General features: G+C 38.4%; 1 protein-coding gene across 7 annotated transcripts in view; it reads right to left on the reverse strand.

Moving 5' to 3' along the window:
- Nucleotides 1-22,951, reverse strand: part of SPAG17 (sperm associated antigen 17) — a 120,243-nt gene that overhangs the window by 4,454 nt on the left and 92,838 nt on the right. For 6 of the 7 annotated variants that reach the window (XM_087957286.1, XM_087957290.1, XM_087957289.1 and 3 more), the window contains 9 exons: nt 22,211-22,253; nt 19,562-19,670; nt 16,386-16,439; nt 14,834-14,936; nt 13,958-14,078; nt 10,812-10,910; nt 9,380-9,528; nt 7,492-7,661; nt 5,382-5,442 (listed from right to left, as the gene is read on the reverse strand). In XM_087957286.1, coding sequence (XP_087813412.1) covers nt 5,382-5,442; nt 7,492-7,661; nt 9,380-9,528; nt 10,812-10,910; nt 13,958-14,078; nt 14,834-14,936; nt 16,386-16,439; nt 19,562-19,670; nt 22,211-22,253 — 909 coding nt within the window. The remainder of the gene's footprint in view (nt 1-5,381; nt 5,443-7,491; nt 7,662-9,379; nt 9,529-10,811; nt 10,911-13,957; nt 14,079-14,833; nt 14,937-16,385; nt 16,440-19,561; nt 19,671-22,210; nt 22,254-22,951) is intronic. The other variant, XM_087957287.1, reaches the window with a different exon arrangement.

Raw genomic sequence — 22,951 nt, forward strand, 5'->3', positions numbered from 1 at the left:
ATCTGAATGAAGTGAACATAAAGCTGCAAGGAGATAAAATCAATTTTCTTAAGGCCAAAGGAATACTCTGCTCATTTATTTCCAAATTGGACCTCCTTGCAAGCAATATGAGTCGCCAGGAGCTGTATCAGTTCCGAAGCCTTGGTAATGAACATCAACTCCAAGCAGAAGATTTGGACATTTTTTGCTGCCACTTGAAGCAACTAAAAGAAGATATGGAAATCAGATTCTATGATTTGATAAATCTGGAAGTGCCCACTTGGGTGCTAAATCCTTTCACAGCAGCCTTTGCACAACCTCATCCCAAACTGCAGGAGCAACTGACAGATCTGAAATACGACTGTGAAGCCCAATCACATTTTCAGAGTTACAGCTACGAAGATTTTTTGGGTGAAAATGAGGAACACTTACCCAATATTGTGGGAGGAAGTTAAGTCGCTTCTTTTAGCCTTTCCTTCCACTTACTTAGTGGAGAGAGGCTTCAGCGCCGTCCAACAGATCCTTTCTAAGTCAAGGAACATGTTGAAGATCACTGAGAGCGCGATTTAAGGATGAGGTTAACAAAAATGGTTCCAGACATCAAGAAATTGGTATCAGCTCACCAAGCACAAGGCAGCCATTGATGTTCTTTTTTTGCTTTTTCTTTGTTACATACATACATTTTCTTTGTTAATAATTGTCTCAGCTCTTATTGTTGTATTTGCTTGCATTGGATTTCACGTTCCAGTTTGAGTTTTCGGCTTCGTTTTTGAATTCTTGTGCTCTGTAAAACATTTTGTGTGTCTCTTTGTATTGTACTTTTTTAGCGTGCACTCCAGTTCGATATTATATTTTGGTTTCTCGGTTTTATGGTTTCAATTTTTTTTAAAATAAAAGTTTTATTTAAGTTTTCACAAAACATACAAATACAAATAAAATATCTTTTTTTGAGAACAGTGTTATCACTTCTCCATACAGACATACTCAATACATATTTATCTTATACATTCTAATCCATATCTTATAACTTTTCGCAATTTTTTCAATAGCTTTTCCCTTTCTTTACTTCCTATAGCCTTATTTTAAATTATCTCATTCCTTTCTTAATTCAATTACATATCTTTTTCTAATGTTTAAAATCTTCCTAATCAATGGTTTTATACTTTCGTCTGTCCTGTTTATAATTTCATATTATCTTTTCTCATAAAACAAATTTTCCCCTGTAATTACTAGACTGGAATATAACACCTTTGTATCTTTTTTCAAATCTTATTTAAAAATTTAAGTTACACCTTTATAGTTATAACATTCATTTTGTAACCTCTGTTTTATAACACATACCTATTTTCAATCGAATTCTGCTTGGTACATTCTCTTAAAATACACACTAAATTCTTAAAAGAAAAAAGTACTGTATATATGTATCTGTGTATATATGTATAACAATACCCTGTTTCTCCAACAATACGGCCTCCCCCAATAGGAAGTCCCAGCATGTTTTATAGGCATGAAATGAAATTAAGCCCCTCCCCCAAATTAAGGCCTATGTTAAAACATGCGAAATGGGGGGAATGGTGGGGGGGCTTGCCATTAGGACGTACTTTTGTTGCACACCCGGATATGGTGCTGCCTGCGTTGACCCCGATACGAAGTGCCCCACCAACGCCAAGGTCAACATCCAAGCCATCACCGCCCACCCAAAGATGCAAGGGGGGGGGAATTAAGTCACCCCCGAAAAGACGGCCTAGCCATTTTTTCGGGGCTCAAAAAAAAATAAGACCCGGCCTTATTATATGAGAAACACGGTAGTAAATGGAATATTATTCTATTCAAGTACAGCTCTGCCATTAATATTAATAACAATCTTTTACATTTCTATTTCTTTTAGCAAATATTACCTAGTAATATCAGTTGTCTTTCAGTTTAATCATCTATACTTCATACTTTACTTATTACTGTCTTTAAATAAAAAAACCAAACAATAGTTATTAACAATAGTCAATAAAGTTATTATTCTTATTCAAGTTCATCTTGTCAACTGATAAAAATCTTCCATGTTTCTTTTCAGTTTTTTTAAACGTTCTTTTTAAATCATTTTTAAATCCTTTAAACTTTACAAATAAATATTCCACTACACATCAATAGAATTTTTTTCTGTCACTTTAATCATCTAACATATTTTCTAACCCTTTTCTATTTCTAATATAACAATGCTATCCCATGCACCCTTGCAGACTCCTCTCCTTAAGTTAAATTTTAACCATTGTCTCTGTGTCTTTTAAATAGGTATATACCTTTAATTCTTGTACATTTTTCCTGTACCTCTATATCTTGTTTCTGTCTTTTGTAGCTTCTTTTCCTTTCCCTCTTCCCTCTCTTCTTCTCCCTCCCCTTTTTATTCCCTTTTCTATCTGATTCTCCCTTCTGTGATCCTCCCTTCTGCTTCTTCCTGATATTATGATTACTTTTCAAATTACTCTCTTTTTTTGGTTGTTGCTTCAGTGCTTAAGTTTTTAACTCCCTTTCCCCCCTTTCCCTTTTTTACCCCGCTTAAAATTGCTTGATCATTAAAGATGGCTTCTTCATTGTCCCGCCCTTCTTGTTCTGCCAGCGTTTCTTGTTGTTTTTCATAGTTCAAGATCTCCATTTCTAAAAATTGAAATACGAAGCCAAAAGATCCTTTTCCGTCTTGTGCTTCTTTTTGTTCTTTAAGTCTCATTTTTAACTCTTCAAGGAGTGATGCCATTTTAAAAAAATTTAAACAACACCCAATTGATTTTATTTTATTTCATTAGGATCCTCCATCCAAAATTCCAGGAATCATCCAATAATCCAAAACTGTTTCTTGCTTCTTTTCTCATTTCCTCTTTCCAGGGACTTTGTTATCTTGTAACAAAATTTCAGCTACAATGTATCTTTTGCAAGCCTTGTTAAAATTCCACTATCATTTTTTTTTAAGTTCCAGGTGGTCTCCTCCATTTTCCAGATTCCACCCTCTTTTTTCCTTTTTCCCTCCGCTGCTTTCTTTTTTTTAAAGAAAGTTTTTAAATTACCCAAAATTCTTTATCCCTTTGACACTTTATTTTCAGCTAGAAATAGCCTATTAATGTCAAAGTGGATTAGCATCAATTTCTTATTCGAATCTCTTCTTAATGTTCCAAGTCATTTAAAACTGTCGATGTTAGAGGAAAAAAAGCCAATTCCGTTTCCTTTCCCTTTCTCTTTCGCAGCTTAAAATCTTTTTGAGGAATAGTATTAGTCTTTAAAATTCAGGATCCAGGTACCTTAAATAGATGTTCTCCATTCAACCCAGTCAGTCAAACTTTCTCCTTTAAACTTCCTCCTGCACAATCTTGTCCGGTCGGGTTCTTCTTTGAGGTGGCCATTTCTGACCACCGCTGCAACCGCCTTTGGGAAAGGGAGTAATGGCCAGCTGAGGAGGAGAGATGCGGCTCTCCTCAATCCCACTGACGGCTCCCCCTTCACCACCTCTACGGGGTGGCTTCAGCCCCGAATCCGGGCGGCTCGGGGAGCTCCAGCGGCGAGCATGGATCAAAACCGCGGACGATTGTGATTTCGGTCCATTGCCGAAGAAGCCCAACCGGAAGTCCATGGTTTCAATTTTTGTTGTTGTGCTCTTTGTGTAAACTTTTTGCGTAGATATATATATATATTTATTCAGTTTAGGCATTAAACTGATTTTTGTTGCTTTCCTTCTGTAAAAATTTTCTTTGTGTCTTTTTAACCCTTTTTACAGTGTGCATGAATATATATTTTCCTCGAATCTTAATTTAGTTTTCATCTTGAAATTCTTAGTTCCTGCATTGCAGTTTGTTCTTATGCCCTTTTTATATTTCTTCTTGCGTCTTAAAATTCACTTGTAATTAAATCATTAAATATTACTGGGTTTTTTGGACATTTCATTTTCTTGCAATTGAATTTTATTTTCAGTGGTCATTGCATTTAAGTGTCTTGAATAAATAACATAATAATGAAATACATGTATCATGAAGTTTGGGAGTGAAGTGATGGATGGCATCAGAATTTTTCACACAGTTGAGATATGGGGAAAAGACTGGAAATAAATTATTTGCATCGATGTGTCCTGATGACAATTTTAAAGAAAACAAAAAATGTGTTTGCATAAATTGAAGAATTATTTCCCTGTGTTGTGATTGAGAGGTTATGTTGGGGGAGAGGGGCAATGATAACTTCCTCAATGGCTCAAGGGGACGATTCTTTCAAAAAGGTTAAGAACCACTGATTTAAAGGATTTCCCATATTTAGGAAAAGGAATAAGACCATTTTTTTAAAAAAGCTTCTAAAATGTGTTCATTAGAAGGAAGATGAAGTTTTCTTAAAGCCTATACAAACTACATACAGGAGACAGGTATTAAGAAATATCCAAAAAGGAGATTACTACATCATTCTGTTAAGATACAGCAATCAGCCCATTTGTCCCAACACCCATGTATAGGCTGCTGGGGCATATATTCACTAGAGTAGTGCTCATTTGTGGGGCAATTTGTTGACTAACCGAAGAGATGTCTCACAGTTTGCATCAGACGTTCTCATGTTCCAATGACTTCTATAATCTTAGTGGGAGAAGGAGAAGGTTCTTCTGAATGTTATGCACATTTGTGTGCATAATTGTTTGAAGAGTTTAAAAAACAAAACCTAAGCTCAAAAAATGTGATCACTGCTCTTCACTACTGCAGAGAAAAAGGCAGCACTTCATCTGTCTAACACAGAATTTCAAAACTTATATTTTATTGCTACTTGAAAAGAAGGGCCATCTCAATAATCCTGGAGTGTCAAATCAATCCCACAAAGAAGACAATCCATCCTATGCCTATTTATTAATTTGTTGCTAGTACAGTAGGTTAGACAGATGGTGCTTGGTCTCTTTTAAATCCTTAACTACTGCAGAGCACCCTTGTGATTGGCCATTAGTCCAGGAAAATCTTTAGTACTGATCATTAAATTATATCATATTCTTCTAAATTTTTTCTATCTGTAGTTTATTACATGGAGAAATCTTATTAAACTACTAGTTAGGAGAAAAATCTTCTGGCCTTCTCCAAAGGTTGCACTTCCATTTTTTACTGGAGTTGGAGATGTGCAGAAGACAAAAGGCACTAATGCTAGAGGACTTGTCCAATTGCCCAGTTTACTGATTTCTACTAATCACTAGTCAGGACCAGCATTATTCAGTGACAATTCAGAGGAAAGCGACACTAGATGGGTATCAGCTAAGAAGCTCGTAATATTCTGCCAGTTCAAGATGGATGGATAGCACTTGAACTCAGTTGTGAGGAAAGGCCCATAGGCCATATTTAAGAACAGTGGTCTGCCTGCAGAAGAAAAACCAATTCAAATTAATTCAACATCCTAGGACTTACAGGCCCTGGGGTGTAGTTCACTTGCAACCCTGTAGAAGGTGGTGGTTGTTTCACCCGAAACCTGCCAAGTAATAGAAATGTTAATTTTTTTTGTTTTGTGCTGAACTAGAGAAATAAGAAGCACAGCATGGAAGATGGGTCCACACAAATGTTGGCTTCCATAATTATTAAGATATGTTCAATCTGTGTCAAAAATAAGACATGGAGGCAAAGTTTAAATTCATAACTTAAGAAGCCCACAAAATAACCACTTAGAATGGGTTACTAAAGCTACATTCAGCCTTTTTCATTTCTTAGTTACCATCTTTATCTAAAATATATTTTTCAGTCTGAAGAAAGACATTATATAATGTGGCTTAGATATTTTTTAGTGAAAGAATAGCATATTTCTTCCTTGTAATTAGTATTTGAAAGATCATTTTACTGGCCTCATTTGAAGCCATCTAAAACAAGTGTTTGGTTGGAAATTTGTTCCCACTGCAACCTATATGCATCATAAAATAGATGCAGCCTCTCTCCTAATCTCTTCAGTCTGATGACAGATAAAAGTTGTATCAAACAGAATATGTATCTAAAGGATCAAAATGAAACCAGGAGATAATCTATGTAAATTTTAACAACCTCCAGCTGTTCTCTGTAGTCTCTATTGTTTATAAAGGAAAAGGCAAACTGGTAAAAAGGCAAACATCTTGGCCAGGGGATCAATTGAGGACTTCTTATGCCAGCTAGATTAATGGTAAGATTTTTATGTAATTGTGCAGAAAACCTGGATCCAGAAAATGGACAGATCATCTGAGAAAGCTTCTCAGATGGGCTATTAAGAATCAGCCCAATGGTAATTTAGATCTCACCAGAAAGAGATTTTTTAAACTATATCTTCAGTCTTGATGGCTGTAATTCTGATTTAAGGGACATGTGGGGCACAGTGGTTTTGCCTATTAAACTTACTGTTCATATTATCAAACCTAGGAATGATATTGTTGTGTAATTTGAATTTCTGGAGGAAAGGGCCAGTAAGAAACAAAATGCCTACTTTATTTAAGCAAAAACAGCTGTTTAAAGAGCACAGAATGGAATTATCTCAAACAATTGCTCCTTCATACTCCTGCTGGTGGCCTCATCCAAAGCCCAAACTAGATTCTCCTGAATAATAAGATTCTGATGAAGATGAAAAACTCCCATGTGGCAACTTGTAAAATGATAATTTCTTCCCAAAACGAAGATTTCACTCTGAACTCTTAGCACAGATGCAACTTTATGAACCTTTATAAACAAAAAAAAAATGTGTTTGAAATCCATTACATTTCTTTCTGCATTGGATTCAAAAGGCAAACTAAAGGTAAGGGTATTGGAACATTCAGCAGGTATGTCCATGTGGGTACATAAGCTATGTAGTTGAAACTAAATGGTCTTTGACCATCATAACTATCTTGTTCTTTATAAATGCCATGGAAGATAATATTGGGCAGTACCATATCGCCTTTATTCTAAATTCAAAAGATAATTCTGCTGCAAAAGGACCCATCAGAAATGAAATTCTGTCTCATGCCATTGCAGAATGTAGTTTCAATTGTTATAGTGATTTTTACCTTCACTCCATGTTATTCTAACAAAACTTTGGACATTAGAAGTTGGTGCATCCTTGCCAGTTCAACTCAAAGTCACTAAATACTAACACTACAACAATGAGGATGGAAGGGAGATTAGGTAGGCATTTCATCTTTTGGACAAATACTTTAAAGGCAACAGATTTACCACTGTAATGTTTTGCCCTAGAAAGTGTCATCTGTGTTATACAAACTCTATGCATGACTCATAGAAGAACATGGCTATTACAAATGCTCTGTTCTGAATATTATTATTATTATTGATGAAATTCAAGTCCATGGGTTGGTGCTATTCTCGTATATTACATTCCTGTAGTCAAAAGAGAGAAATTATCTTTGTTCTTCCTCTTTGAACAATTTACCACTCTGACATCGTTCATATAGAAAAGAATCTCAGTTTTCTGCAAACAACTCCATGGCATATCCCCAATTAGCCAAAAAGCTAAATATTTTTATGTGTTATCCTTTGGCCAATATAAAACTTGCTAGTAATATATACAAACCTGCAGAAGTCCATTCCAACATTCTTCAAAGCCACTGTGGTTGAATAAGTGCAGCCCTCCTTAAGAATGCCAAATGTCACCCTCGGTGGGATAAGAAGGAATCCTGACATTTTCTGGGAAGGTGCTGTGACAGAGCATGTGCGGACTTTGCCAGAAACAAGGTCTACATTCTTCACAAACAAAGAGAGATTATTTAGGAAGGACAGACAGATCAGAATTCTTAAGCCATACATCTATTCTTCCCATTGATATTTTACCCATTCACAGCGGCTATTAATACTTCAATTCTGAAATGAAGATTGGTATTCAGAATTCACAATAGACTAAATGTAAAATAATCATTTTTGTCAATTGGAACTTAATACACCTTCAATTATAAGTGGATTTGCCCTTGTGAAATCAGTCCTCTGTATAATTTAACATGTACAAAAATGTACAATATTTAATTGTGTTCTGTAGTATGGATTTGAACTTAAGTCATGAAAGTCTATTTAATCTTCAGTACGCTCCTGGATGAGAAACAAATGTGTAATATAATTTTTGCTAATGGTTTTGTTTTTGTTTCAGTAAAATGATACTGCACAGCTCAATGTCAGATAGTACTTCTCTTACCTTTCAGGTGCCATCAAGCCTGTTTTAGTCTTACACAAAGATGTAACGGATGGATGGGTCTTACTAAATGATAAGCTATGGTTAATTATCATTGGACCACATATGAGGAAAATAGGCAGAAGCTATCCAACAGCAGAAGGAGATGTTCACAGAGGAAGCAAAGATTTGAAATAAATTGCTTTGTTCCCAATCCTAGCTTTTTCTGTCCTTGTGGATGAGAGGGGCAAATCTTTTGTACTCAGTATATAAGCAGTTCAAAGGGAGGGAAGGAGAAAAGTCCACTTCTAATCCATCCAATGCAGTCCCCAAAACCAAGCTACTTGCATTCCAGGATGACAGAGTGGATTGGAGTACATGGTTGTCCATTTGCTCCAAACCCTTTGGCTACTGTTTAGTGACAGATGGGAAAAAACCAGCTAGCTACTTGTGGTGTGGGAGGAATCTTAGGTACTTGAGTTGCTACTCTATGTCTGTAACATCCGATATTCTGATAGGGAAGGAAAGGAGTATACAATGGTAGTGGGATGAGCTTGTATGATTTTCTGTGACATTCTGTGACAGCAACTTTTCTAGATTAAAAAAAATCTTAGATAAATTCTAAGATAAAATGATCTTTGAATCATTTAGGACTATGCACATCTCACTGCTCTTTGATTAATATGTCATCACTTAACCAAATGGTTGAACTAATTACGAATTGTAGGTAGGATATGTTATTGGCTCAAGTTCAACATTCAATTTTCTACCCAGGGAAAATACCCCTCTGGGGTGCATACATTGAATTTTAAGTCCAACAATGCTGGCATTGAATAAGTGCCAATAAGGTGCATCCCCAGAGTGGGGTGTTTTAGGAGAAAGATAATCATTATACAACATTTATTTCTTATAAACATATTCTACCTTTCCTTTAAAGACTCAAAAGTTGTGCTCATGGTTCACTTCTCATGTGATCCTTGCATTAACAACACTTTGAGATAGGTTGAGCTGAGGTAAAGGAATGTTTCTGATTCAACTAGAAAACTCCATGAACAAATTAGGATTTGGGAATTTGTCCCAGTCCAATACTGCGCTGCACTGGTAGGAAAGCTCAACTGATTGCAGATTCTGCTGAAATTTCTAAAACTTGAGAACTGGATAGAAGACATGGTGATGTATCTTTTAAGCATGATCATCTTAACTAGAACCAGTTTCAGGAGACAGAACAATTCTAAATACAATGAAGGTAAAGTCAAGGATAATTAGAAAAAAAGTAATTGTACTGTGGGAACTATGTTACTTTTTGCCTTGGTACTGATTGTGGCTTGTTTCTTTGTATCAAAGCAGGCAATTTCACTTTCTCTTTTCTTGGGGATCCTGTAACATCCACAAGAAGTGATCGAAGTTTTGGACGGATCTGGACTCCATTTTCACTTCCTTCTGCATCTACTGAGAAGGAAAAGAGTTTTAAGACTTCAGTATATTCCCTGGCCTAGACTAATTCTACAACTCGCTGAAGAGGTTAGGGTACAATTAGAACCAAAGTGACGAAGGAAGACAAGATTGTTTGTGGTGATGCTCTCTGAGATCACTTAGAAGAAAAAGAACCTGACTGGTAAAAAAAAAAGGAATTTTATTTGAAAACCAATGAGGGCCTTGAAGAAATATTGATACTTTCAAGGGAAAGAGAGTGGTGTCTATTTTCGGTGAGGAGAGGTAAGCCAAAAGGCACCAACTGTATTATTAAATATATTAAGTGCCAAATTTTTGCTAGATCTCTATTCTTTGCTATGTCAGTAGCTCAAAAAATCAATCTGATCATCTCAGATCAAATTCTAAACAAAGCAAAATGCCTATACATAAACAATAGATTTTAATTTTAGGATCCAGGTAAGATATCAAAGGAATAAAAAAGGAACTTTATTCTAGAGTTCCATTTTTGCAGAATTAGGCAACTTTTCTAGGTTGAAGGCTTTTGATGCCGATTTTAAGTCAGGGGCCCCCCCCCCCCCCCCCGCCCACCTCAACCCCCCCCCACCGCCCCCCCCCCACCCCCCCCCCCCCGGAACAAGTCTTACCGGGCCGCTGGTTGAGCGCCGCTTTTTTAAAGCTTCCGGTATTCTCACGAAGCTTCTCCAAAGAGCAACAACAACCCCACCCCGCCCCTTTTTGGCAGAAAGCATTTCCGAAAAGCACACGCCATTTTCTGCAAAAGGTTGAAGGCCCAGTTGATGGGGGGAGCTGATGGGCATGCCCAAGGTTGGGGATACTGTTTTAAGTAACAAATTAAATAGAATTGATGCAAATGTGGGGATCAAAAGAGGCTATGGGGCCACAGGTGAATTGTCTGCATTTTTAAAGCTAGTTTTGGGATCTTAAAATACTGCCAACACGGATGATAGTGGGCTGTGATTTGCTATATTTTCTCCACTGTGTTACATATTACAGTTCATTCATACATAGTAATATATCTGTTATGACACTTTGATCCCTCAATCTCCCTTCTTTGACTAAATGTGCTAGAACAAATATTTTCTGTACTCAGGAAAATAATTGAGGACAACAAAATATGTTGCCTGTAGAACACATACGATATATGCAACTTACCAATATTACTTATTTGATGGAGATCAACAAAATAGCTATAAAGATATACAGTAGATATTTTAAACATGCTATAAAGTTCTATTAATAACTGTTTTTTTTTCAAAGAGCTCTTTGGAATGGTTTACCATTTGCAAAATGGGATGGATAGGTTTCAGCATAGATTGAGGAAGAAATGGTGTTTGGAGGCAGTTCTTTGGAACGTCTGACCAAGCCCTCTTTGACTTCTAAAACATAAATATAAATTCATCTGAAGCATTTTTATTTTTCTATTTATTTGTTAAACAACTTTGTACAACTGCCCAATTCACACAGAGGTGGGCGGCTTACAAAATGTTCAGAATGCACCATGTAATAAAATCCCATTAAAAAAGACCCATCCCTCCCCCTGGCAGCAACAGCACAATCAAATCAGCCATTATGACCACTCGCCACGGGACAAGAGTTACACTAATATCAAAGAAATGGTGGAATAGAATCATTAAAGAAAGAATGCAAAAGGAGGGACAAATTAAATGTGAATAATAAACATTTAAATAATTTATTTTTTAAAAAAAATTAATTAAACTGAATTGTTGAGTTGTTCTGCGGTGAATTGTCTCATGCTGGATTGGACACAGCAAGTTGGCCATGGTAGCTTGGCCATGCCATGGCACATTGTCCCATTCTACTCCATCTCATTCGTAGTCCATGGGTTTGGTGAAAACCACATTTTAAAGGTGTTTTGGAAAAGCAACAGGGAGAAGACCCTCTGAACAGGTTCACTATTTGCTCTGAAAGGCTCATACATTATTTTATAGAAAAACAGAATAGAAAACAGAATACATACAAAAAAAATTATAAATGACAAAGCACATGGTGTCGACTCATAAAATATTCCTATGCCTGTTTTAGTAGTTGCCATTAAAAAAGGGGGGGAAGGAAGGAAATCTGGAAGAGCAGTGCAACAGTTTAAAAGTGAAAATACATTCCAATTCTTATCTTTAAAAGATTGTACCGTGTTTCTCACAAAATAAGGCTGGGCCTTATTTTTTTTGAGCCCTGAAAAAACGGCTAGGACGTCTTTTCGGGGGTGAATTAATTTCTTCCTCCCCCCCACACACCAGCACCATCTCCAACAACAGCGTCCGAGTCTCTCCTGCTTTTCCCTCGTCCCCGTAACAACAGGGAAAAAAAAGATTTTGAGGTACCTGGGAGCGCCGCACACTGCATTTTGGTTTAATCCCAAGCGGCTGGGTAGGCGTGAGAAGAGCCGAGCGAGCGTCTCTGCTGCTGCTACCCTTGGTGCTCCAGCCTCGGGCTCTGCAAGTTTGCAAAAGTCCCGGTGCGCAGCTTGTTCCTGCATTCCAAGCGCCCAGGCCAAGCTGCAGCTGTTCCTCTCTCGCCAGCGCCGTCTCCAATAACAGCGGCAGCAGCGGCGGGAACCATGGAAGCATTTAAGCCGCTTCTCGGGTGGGGGAGCCGCCTCCATAACTTCCATGGTTCCCGCCGCTGCTGCCACTGTTATTGGAGATGGCGCTGGCGAGAGAAGGACAGCTGCAGCTTGGCCTGGGCGCTTGGAATGCAGGAACGGGCTGCGCACCGGGACTTTTGCAAACTTGCAGAGCCCGAGGCTGGAGCACCAAGGGTAGCAGCAGCAGAAACGCTCGCTCGGCTCTTCTCACGCCCACCCAGCTACTCGGGATTAAATCAAAACGCAGCGCGCGGTGCTCCCAGGTACCTCAAAATGTTTTTTTTTCCCTGTTGTTATGGGGACAGGGGAAAAGCAGGAGCGACTCAGATGCTGTTGTTGGAGACGGTGCTGGTGAGAGAGGCGCCAGCACCGGTGGGAACCATGGAAGCTACAGAGGCCTGAGAAGCGGCTGAAACGCTGCCGGACATCCACGCCGATGCCGCCCGCCTGCTGACCCGGGTAAGGGACGGATAAGGGAGCCCTCCGTGCTCCACCATGGTGTTAGGAGTGGCTGATGGTGAGGCATAGCTGCCCGTGGGGCACTCCTAATGGCAAGTTCTCCCCTGCCTCCCCCCCCCCCAATTTCACATGTTTTAAACTAGGCCTAAATTTGGGAGGAGGGGCTTAATTTCATTTTATGCCTAGAAAACATGCTGGGTCTTCCTATTGGGGGGGGCGTATTATTGGAGAAACACGGTAACTAAAATACCATTTTGCCCATGAATATATTTAATTGGAAAACATGAATGATGACACCCAGCCTGGGAACCAGATTGGAGAATCTGGTTTATGAGACATCCGGGGGAGAGGGGGGGGGAAACAGGGTCACAGGTGACTGTAAATTATGTATGCCAGAATTGGCTTCATACAGGGCAGTGCCAGTATGTCGCCTCTAATGGATCCTTTGAAGTTTTTTGAAGTTTGGCTTGAGAATCATGATTTAATTACAGCGATTGCTGGAATCCTGACACATGGTTGAAAACACATAATGTGAAAGTTCTTAACATTTTATGAAGTTTTTATAAAGGCCAGTGATAATGAAAGCAAATTGTTTTTATGACATCCAGAACAGACGGTCCTGTTCTTTCTCATAGGGCAATTAGTCACAAGGGGTGGAAAGGCCCCAGCCTAGTCCCTGGCTGTTTCTGAGAGCAGCAGCCTATATTCTCTGTAATTGAAAATGTTATCCATGTCTATAAAATTTCCTGTCCACTTGAAGGCACAACATGCAAGAGAAATTCTTTGAGAGTTTTGTGACATCTTCCCTGTAAAAAGGCAAGAGATTCCAAACCAGGCAAGTTGGATGGCTCATATGCCAGGTAAGGAGTGAGTGGGCAGGGAGGGGAGGGGGCAGCCAGTGGAACGATTTGCCAGTTCTCCGAACTGAGGACAATCGTGTGTGCAGCGTTTGCAAGAAATCATCAGCTTTGCTGTCTGGATAGCTGACAAGCGCTGCGCTCAGGTACGCAGCCTTTGAAAATCCTCTTGTTTCCTGCTTTTTCAACCTCAGCTGTGCCGCGCAGCTGAGGAGGGAAAAGCAGGGAATAAAGGACAGCCTAGAGCCCGGGCAGGCAGGTGGGCCAAACACCGAACCAGTTCGGTGTCAGCTGCTCTTTGCAGCTACAGGTTCTATAGAACCGGGCCAAACCAGTAGCATCCCACCCCTGATCTATAATAGCCTAAAAGCATTTCTCTCCCCCATTCTCTTTTCTGTCAGTATGAATTACTGGTCTTTTTCCATATTACTTCTCAAGCATTTGCTTTAGTGCTGCCACCTTCAAAGTATCCAGCACCCAAAAAGTGAAGTAAAATCAGTTTTACTTGCTCTCTCTCCAACAGTTTCATTTTCAAAAGATTCTGTAAATGTATCCGACAATAGTTCCTTTGTTTCTTTGTCTGGAAAAGGAGGGAGCATTCCTGAGAGAACTTCAATATCTGGAAACTTTAAGGGGACAAAAGACAAAAGCAGGAAATGCACTTTCTGACAAAAACACTGCTAAAACAAAATAATGGAGTCATTTTATACATTTAGAAGGACAGAAACAAGAGACTAACTTAATGGAGCTTACATGCTACAATCTGATTTTCTTTTCATCTGCTGGTCCTTGACCATATTTTAGTGATAAAAAATTCCCCTAAAAACTGTGATGTAGTTAGAAAACTGCAAATCCATAGATCAACACCATAAAATTTATTTTCATATTAATCCTTTTCCCCCGTTTTTTTGAAGTATCTTTATTTAAATTGTAAAGAAACTTTATAAATATTCACTATGGCCTCAAACAGGGAATCCCCAAACATAAGAATGCATTAAGACTAGCTTAAATATAAGCTAAAATATAGCTAAAATAAGAATCAAAGATTAAAATGATCCAGTGCTATTTTAAAGGCTACATAAAATAAACACCTTCACCTGAAAATTAAAACCATGGCCCAGGAGACCAGGACAGATGGCAATTTTATGCTCCATTTTTTTAGTACTTAACATCTTTTTAGACTCCAAAATATTTGGCATTAGAGTTCTTCTGTTGGTACATGGGGGTAGCTGGCCTATAACTCTTCAAGGTATTCTAGACCATTTTGTAGGTCAATGGTTAAGTCACCAAAAATCATATCCAACTTTTAGTGACTTAACTCCTTTACAGAAAGGTTTCCTTGAACTAATCTAACCTGACTCATCTTTCATAACTTGCTTACCTCTTTTTGAAGAAATTGCATTCCAAATTCAGACTTGAAATAGGGAGGGATCATTTTGTACCTCAACCTCATAAGACAATTCTTTCCATCCTCAATTTCCTGCCTGAAGAATTTTTAAATGGGAGGAAAACAGAAATATCTATAGCAATATAATGGCTTCACATTATTTTATAATTCATTCAGGGATTATTAATGCATGCTATTGGTTTAAAACAGACAACTTAGATGGGTTTATATATCTTTATTATTTTCTCAATTTTGCTAAAATTAATAAAGAGAAAGGACTACTGAATGAGCCTTATGCATGCATATAGATTTGTAAAGTTTATTCTGTTTATATAATAGTTATTTTTTTTTATCATGCTAGAAGTTATTTCTCCCACTCTGGAAGACAGTAAGTTTTAAAAAATACTGATTCACAAGGAGCTGAGGGACTGGCAAACTTTTCATGTGTAATTGTCTTTCTCACTTATAGAAATATAATTTTCAGTTGCAGTGGTATGCTTTTTTTTCCTGGCAGTACATTACTAAAAATTAAATGAATAAAAAATCATTTCCCAGATCGTACAAGGCCCATAGTACCCCACCCCTGTTTTATAGAGTACAGGAAAGCAGGAGAAGTGAGATACAGGGAGTGAGAAGGCTCCAGGATGTAACTGAATTAAAGCTTTTCTGTTTCTATTAATACTACTTATTCTTTTTATTTTGGTATGTCACTGATATTATACAAATTACTAACAAGTCCTCCCATTTGTGTATGCATGTATGCACATATAAAGAAACAAGTTGTGTAAGCTCAAAGAAGAAAACAAAGGCCTTCTTTACTGGTTCTCTCCAGGAGCACGTTAACATAATGAAAATATAAACCTGCTCACAATGTAAACTTTTAAGAGGTCTTGGAAATACCATATTAAGTACATAGCTAAAGGAGTGGGAATTATCCCATTGAGGAAGCTAGTAGTAATTGCTTAGATTAAGTTAAATAAAATTAATACTATAGAAAATAAAGGAAAGGAGGGGGAAATACTATGGAGAATAAAGAAAACAATATAAAAAACAGAAACTTTCCTATATTTATCCTGGAGAAGGGGATATGGAGAAGAGAATTGTTGGTTCAAATAGGTGAACACGATGGAAATGACAAAGAAACAGTTACCAGCTAACCATCTGAAAGAACTAAGAGTATCAGCTGAAAGCTTGCTTCAGAAGATAGTAGATTTTGATTTGTTAGAAATATTAGAGGAAACCTTTCAAGGATCTTACAGCAATATCCTACAAAAAACAGGATGAACTAGGACATTGACTAGATTATTTTGAAGTTGATTTCCTATTCTGATTTTCTCTTCCCAAATCTTTGCAGAGCAAGAGCATGAAACTCTGGAATTCTGGTCAGAGTTATTGCTAATAGTACTTAAATGATAAGACAGGTTCCAGACATTTTTACTAGAAATATCTGTCTGATTTAAAATCTTCAGACTTCAGAAATTTTTTTCCCACCTACTGCTTCTGTTTATGGCTTCTAAATCATATCCTAAAACTAATGCATCATTACCTGGCCTGCGCTAATTTGGTCTGCCAGCCAGAAATCTTCATGGGTTCGTCGTGCCTGCATAAAGGAAAATGAAACATTTCATAAAATTCACAGACTGTTATTTAAGAAGCATTCCATTTGATTTTAAATATGACATGACATATGGCTCCATTTCATATGGTAACATCCAATCATATGGTTCTATTTCAAGGCACCTGGGACAATCTCATAGCAGCCACACTAGAAGTAGTTAGATATTAGCTCCCTTAGATTAGATAGATACACCTCTATCATATTGTGACTCAGTGGCACCATATTATGGTGATTTTATAATAGTTTTACCTTAATTTAATATATTATCTCTTATTGTACTGTCCACATATTTTACTTGCATACATACATGCATACATACATATATGTATAAATATAATATGCATATATATGTAAAGCTAATGCTTTACTTAAACTTATATTTGTGTTTGTATATATAATGTGTTTTATAAGTTGTATATCAGTGATTCCATGACTTCTATAGATGCCATACATTAAATAAACAAACAAACAAATAAATAAATATTCCTCTATCAACAGAAGTGTCAGGATTCAGTTGATGGAATATGCACTTTTCTTCTGCAGTTTGCAAGTCAAAATATTCCTCCCCAAAATGTTCCAATCCTTTAGAGCAGTTCCTCAACCTTTCTGTCTTTGCAGATTGTGGGAGGGAGAGGGGATGGTTCCTTGTGAGCAGCAGGCCCACACATACTCACATGCAGTTCCATTTGTGCATTATGCACAAGTGGTGGGCACACACATTTGCTGCTCATGAAAATGGAGCTGCGCATACATCCACACACATCCACCACTTATGCGGCAGAACCAGGTCATGCTCAGTATCAGGTCATGGTCTGCAGGTTGGGAAGCTCTGCTTTAGAGTAACTTCTGAAAATTGGTGATGAAAGGGAGACGAAAAGAAAACCTTGCTACAGTACCATATATCCTCTACCACAATACTGGATTGTACCAAGCGTGAAATTAAATGAAGTAAACTGTCAATGAAAGAACAAACAATACATGAAATAACAGTGTTACTTTCAAAGCTAATGACTACTATAATTGGTAATTTGCTTACTCAATATTTGTTAAACAATGCATCAGAATTAGGGCATCCAGAAAGAGTTTTAAACTAACATTTTTAAAACCTAAGTTTATTGGAATTTTTCAACACGTCTCATCACCCATGTTAGAACTTGTACCTAAGGATCAAACTAGACGACAATATGAATTCCATTTGACTCAGTATTCCAGCAAACAATATTTATGGCATTGGTCAACCAGGGCGTAGGCACTGCTTATATAAAACTTACTACAATCAATATATGAAAAAAACAATGGCAATAATTTGCCTTAATGAACTTAAAGTAGAAATCAACATAGAATGAGGTATACAACAAGGTGATACAATATCACCTATCCTTTTCTCAGCCTGCCTTGAAGAAGTATTTTGCAAACTAGATTGGACAAAAGATGGAATAAAAATCAATGGCATCTTTTTAAATCACTTAAGATTTGCAGATGATGTTGTTCTCTTTTCACAAGACTCAGAAGAGCTACAAAGACACATTACAAGAGCTACACAAAGCAGGAGAACCATTTAGCTTAAAAATAAACATGAAAAAGAGCTAAGTTATGTTTACTAAATTCATCAAAAAAGAAAGTTTTATAGGTATCTTTAGAAGAACTAGACATAACAGACTACTACATATACCTTGCCCAACGGATCTCAATGGAAGGTGATACAACGAAGGAAATTGAATGGCATGTTAAATGTGGTTGGCAGGCATTCAGCACACTAAGCATAATTTTCAAGAACAACTTCCCTCTATGCCTGAAGGGAAAATTTTTCGAATATGCCGGTGAAACATGGACACTAATCTCACAATCAAGACAAAAGCTACGAATGGTGCAAAGAGCTTGGCATTACAAGACAAGATAGAAAGACCTGCACATGGATTAGACAACAAACAAAAGTATATGATACCATCAAGCGAGTAAAAGAATTGGAACGGAAATGAGCTGGTCACATAGCAAGAAGAATCAATGGCAGGTGGATCAAGGCAGTCATCGACTGGATCCCATTTGATAAAAAGCATCCACAAGAGACCTAAAACAAGATGGATCAATGATACCAGCAAGTACTGTGGGCACGATTCACAAAAGAAAGCTCAGGACTGTATTGGTTGGAAACTTGCAGAAGAGGCCTTCATCTTCCAGTGGATGGGCAATGGCTAAAATGATGATGATGATGACGACGATGATGATGGTAATGATGATGATATTGAAGTTGTTAAATTGTGGGCAAGAGAAAACGCGGGAGGATCCGACCATTTAAGTTTCTTTATTACATCATTCAGAACAAAGAACAGCAGCCACGGCAGCTCCTTTGTTACCCCAGGCTGCTGCGGCTCCAACCAGTGACAGCTCTTCAATTTTCCGCCGCCACGGGTCAACCAATCAGGACATATATGTAAATATCTAACAGAAGTAATCTGAGTGTTTCAGATACCAATATGTCCAAGAGAAGAGAGCTCAGTTCATTAACAACACCAGAAAAATCTTTGAAGAATTCCTTCACTAACCTCATGTTTTATAAAATACTACAGTGCAATATTAATTATGTATTTTTACCGAAGTTATTTCTGCTCTGCAAGACATATTGTGATGAAATGTAGCCCAGTGACACAGGAGGAAGGAGTGCTTTCCCAGACAGCAAAGAGACAGTGGAGCGTGGAATCTCTAGTTTGCAGGAAGAGGCCGAAGGTGGACGCCCCTAGAGATTCACAGACTACATCTAGTAGTTATGCAGGTGGTTGTTTTAGTCTGGCAAGATTAATGTCAGGCCCAGTCAAGAATGACACATGGAGTTACTTCTGAATAGCCTTTTTTATTGTGTTCACTTGTAGACAAAAATCTTGGCAGACTAAAGCAATTACCAGCATAACTATTAGATACACTGTGAATTGCTAGGGGTAAGTCCGCCTTCACCCTTGATTCCAAGCTCTGCTGACTCTTTGCTCTCTGGGAAAGAGTCCCTGTCCTGTGACTCTGCACTACATTTCACCACACATATCCAGGAATAGAATAATAAGAAAACCATTGCTATAACTTTTGGAAATGCTTCTTGCACCAAATTCTCTTACCTCATCCTCATCTTTTTCCAATAATCTTCCGTTTGCTTTGACAATACTTCCTCTGATGAACTCGGCATCTTTGATATCATTGCCTGCTCATACAGTACAGATATTGGAGCTGCAAATTCATGAAAAAAATAACAAAAACCAACCTTAGATTTGTTGCCATTTTTCACTTCAAGGCTGCATTCACTGCTTTTAGTGAATAGTCCTGGATCTATCCCATCCATTTCCCAAATGGAATGGGACATCTCAGTGCTGCCACCTCAGCACTGTCATCTTGCAAAGGCCATGTCGCCAGGGGCATCTCTGAGCTGCCCCTGGCGTGTGGGACATTTCCAGGGGAAACTCGCTATGGGATAACTTGGTGAGCCTCCTGCAGCAGGTCCCTTTGTGGAGGAGGGGTGTTGTAAAGGCAGGCAAGGAAACCTTTGCCATGGGTTTGGAGAAGGGAGGTGAAAGGTGGGCTAAGCAGGAGTCATTGACAGTCACCAGACAACTGTCACCATCCCTGCTTGCCTCTCTCCCCATCTGGGACCCATCAAGATCTAGCACAGCATGACAAAAGAGAAGTCCACAATGCCGAGATTGGCACAGAGACATGCTCCAGCGAGGATCTGCAGGGAAAAAGGGATGGGCAGGATGTGCTTCTTGAGCATGGGCTACACCAAGGCAGGCAGGATGTGCTTCTCTCACGCAGACAGCACAACACCAAGACTGACACAGATGCCACCCTCTCTTGAGGAAAAAGGAATGGACAGGATGTGCCTGTCATGTGTCATGTGTGGACAGCACAACACTGAGACTGGCACACAGGCCACCCTCCCACAAGGGCCCATGGAGAAAAAGGAACCTGGGTGGGAGGCCTCCTCAGTGGGTGGGTAGCACATGGGATGTGGTGCTGCAGAAGAGATGTCAAGTTGTCCTATGGCAAGTTTTCAATGGTGATTTGTTTCATTCTGAAGTGGTCATGGCAACATGTCCGTGACAAGATGGCGGTGCCGAGATGTCATAGACCCTTCACAAAACAATGTGTTCACAGGAAAAAAAAAAAAAACCACCCCCCCCAACCCCCAAAAAAACCCCCCCCCCCCACCCCCCCCCCCCCCCCCCCCCACCCACCCCCCCCCCCCCCCCCACCTCAAATGGACTAATTTACAGAATGTATCCAAAATCTGGGACCGATGACTCCCATGGAAGTAAAATTTGGCAAATTTTATGACATAAACATTACCATAAAATGGTTTAGGACATACTACAAAATGTCACAACACACTTCTTGTGTTGATGTTTGATTGTGCTATACATTCAATCCCGAGCTATTTTCAAGACAGATATATCACTGGATGTATTCCAACCTTTCCACAGAATGTAGTAAATTTACAAATTCTTTCATTTTGTTTAAAGCATTGAGGATCATGATAAGAAAATATCTCAAAAGAGTGATTCAATGGGTCACAGGTTTGTTTACTAGCAATGTAAAATGTAAACACTGGGCTACCATAATAAATTGTGACTTCTTAAGTTTTGCCCAAATCAATGCTCAACCTAGAGAATATGGTCAAATGGTTTAACTGACAGAGCCATAGAACTGCCTGGTTTTCCTCTACCAGTCTCTTCCTTCAACAATATGAGCAAAAGAATGTATGCTCTCAGAGTTGCCATTTTCAATCTACAATGGAACTCAAATTAGGGCTTCCCGAGTAACACTTGCACTGGAATGCAGTTGGACAGCAAATGAAGATATGAAGATGCATGAAGATGCACAATATTTAGAAAGGAAATCCCTTTGCAATTGGCTGATACAGGAAGCCAAGAGATGGCAGGTACCATACATAAAGCAAGCAAAGAGATTTGCTAGATACTGCCTTCTTCCCCCTGCTGCAAACCACTTGTTTATCACAACAGAAATCCTTTAGAATCTGTCTGGCTTCTTGAATAGATTGTGACAGGTTTGAGCATTGATATGTGAGGTATAAAGCATCTTATGTACATAATACGAAGAGAACAAATGAAGAGCCAAGGCTTCCAACTACTGAGAAGAGAATTTCCTATCAGGCAGTCTACAGAAGTACACATGAATTATTGTCTTAGGATACCAGCTAGGTCTGGACTGGACAATGGCAAACAGTTATGCAAATTGTATACATAAAAATACAAATGCACATTGTATGTATGCAAGTGTGTGCATTTATACATATATAAAACAGTTTATAATCAATTGCTGTTAATTTAGATACACGATGTAAACTTCTAAAACTTACTGATTGCAGCGCTTAATGCTCAGATACTTTTGATTTCAAGAAAAAGCTCAAATTACGAAAACCCTGATTTTAACTATGGTAGGATCCATGAAAGTCACTTTCCAAAGAGATTGATTTTCTATACTTTGAAATGCCAAATTAAAATTTCACACTCATCCCAGCATTTTAATAACTGTACTGCAAATTTCAAAGCTGAACATTTACAAGATTTCCTGAATAGTTTCCGGGATACTCATTTGTAAATAATTGTTAATGATTCTGTATCCTTTTTGAATGACACACAATGTTAGAATTTGAAAAAGACTAACAAAATGGAAGGAAATATTATACAGAATATGAATAATCATTAACTCCAGGAGGGAAGATTTAAAAACTTTGAACATTAAATTCTTACCTCTACTGCAAAAGTCTGAGGATTCTTCAAGACTGGGAAAAGACTGCAATAAACATAAATAGAAGATCTCTTGAGTCAGTTCATGTAAATTGACTATGGGACAAATTGGAAAGCTTATTTTTTTTGCTAGACATCTGATGGCACTTATTAAAATGTTGCATGATAATGCCTATATCCAATTAGGCTTAAAAACCAAGTCTGCTTTTTCCCCCTACTTCCCAGACTGTTAAATAAGGGAATAGTTTAGCTCTCTTGCTATTTAATTTTTATGTCAATGATATGGTAGAAAGAATACCTTTGTGGTTAGATGGAGAGTCTCTAAATCTGATAAATTGTTGTGGCCCGATAGCGGCCAGTGGAGCTGGCAGCAGATTCGTACGGTGAGGAGGATGGGGAGGAGCATGGGCCAGTCTTGGAGTCTGGGGAAGGCTCTGATGAGTGCTCTGCATCGGAGGCAGAGATAGGGCCAGGGCTGTCTGACAGTTATCAGCTGCCTTCGGAGTCAGACATCAGTGAGGCAGAAGAACAGCTAGAGCCTGTTCCCAGTGTGCACATGCGCAGAGTTGCCAGATGAAGGAAGAAAACATGCAGACGCATAGAAAAGAAGCACCATCAAATGTCCCTTAAAAAGTAATACAATCAAATGCTTCGTGACAGATAGAAAAACACCCCAAAACTCCCTAGGAAAAAAAAGACAAGTGCTGGTGATAGGAGATTCAATTCTCAAGGGAACAGAACTGC

This window comes from Notechis scutatus, chromosome 2, assembly GCF_049901735.1.
Source record: "Notechis scutatus isolate UNSWTSFEM ecotype Mainland chromosome 2, rNotScu1.2, whole genome shotgun sequence".
NCBI lineage: Eukaryota > Metazoa > Chordata > Lepidosauria > Squamata > Elapidae > Notechis > Notechis scutatus.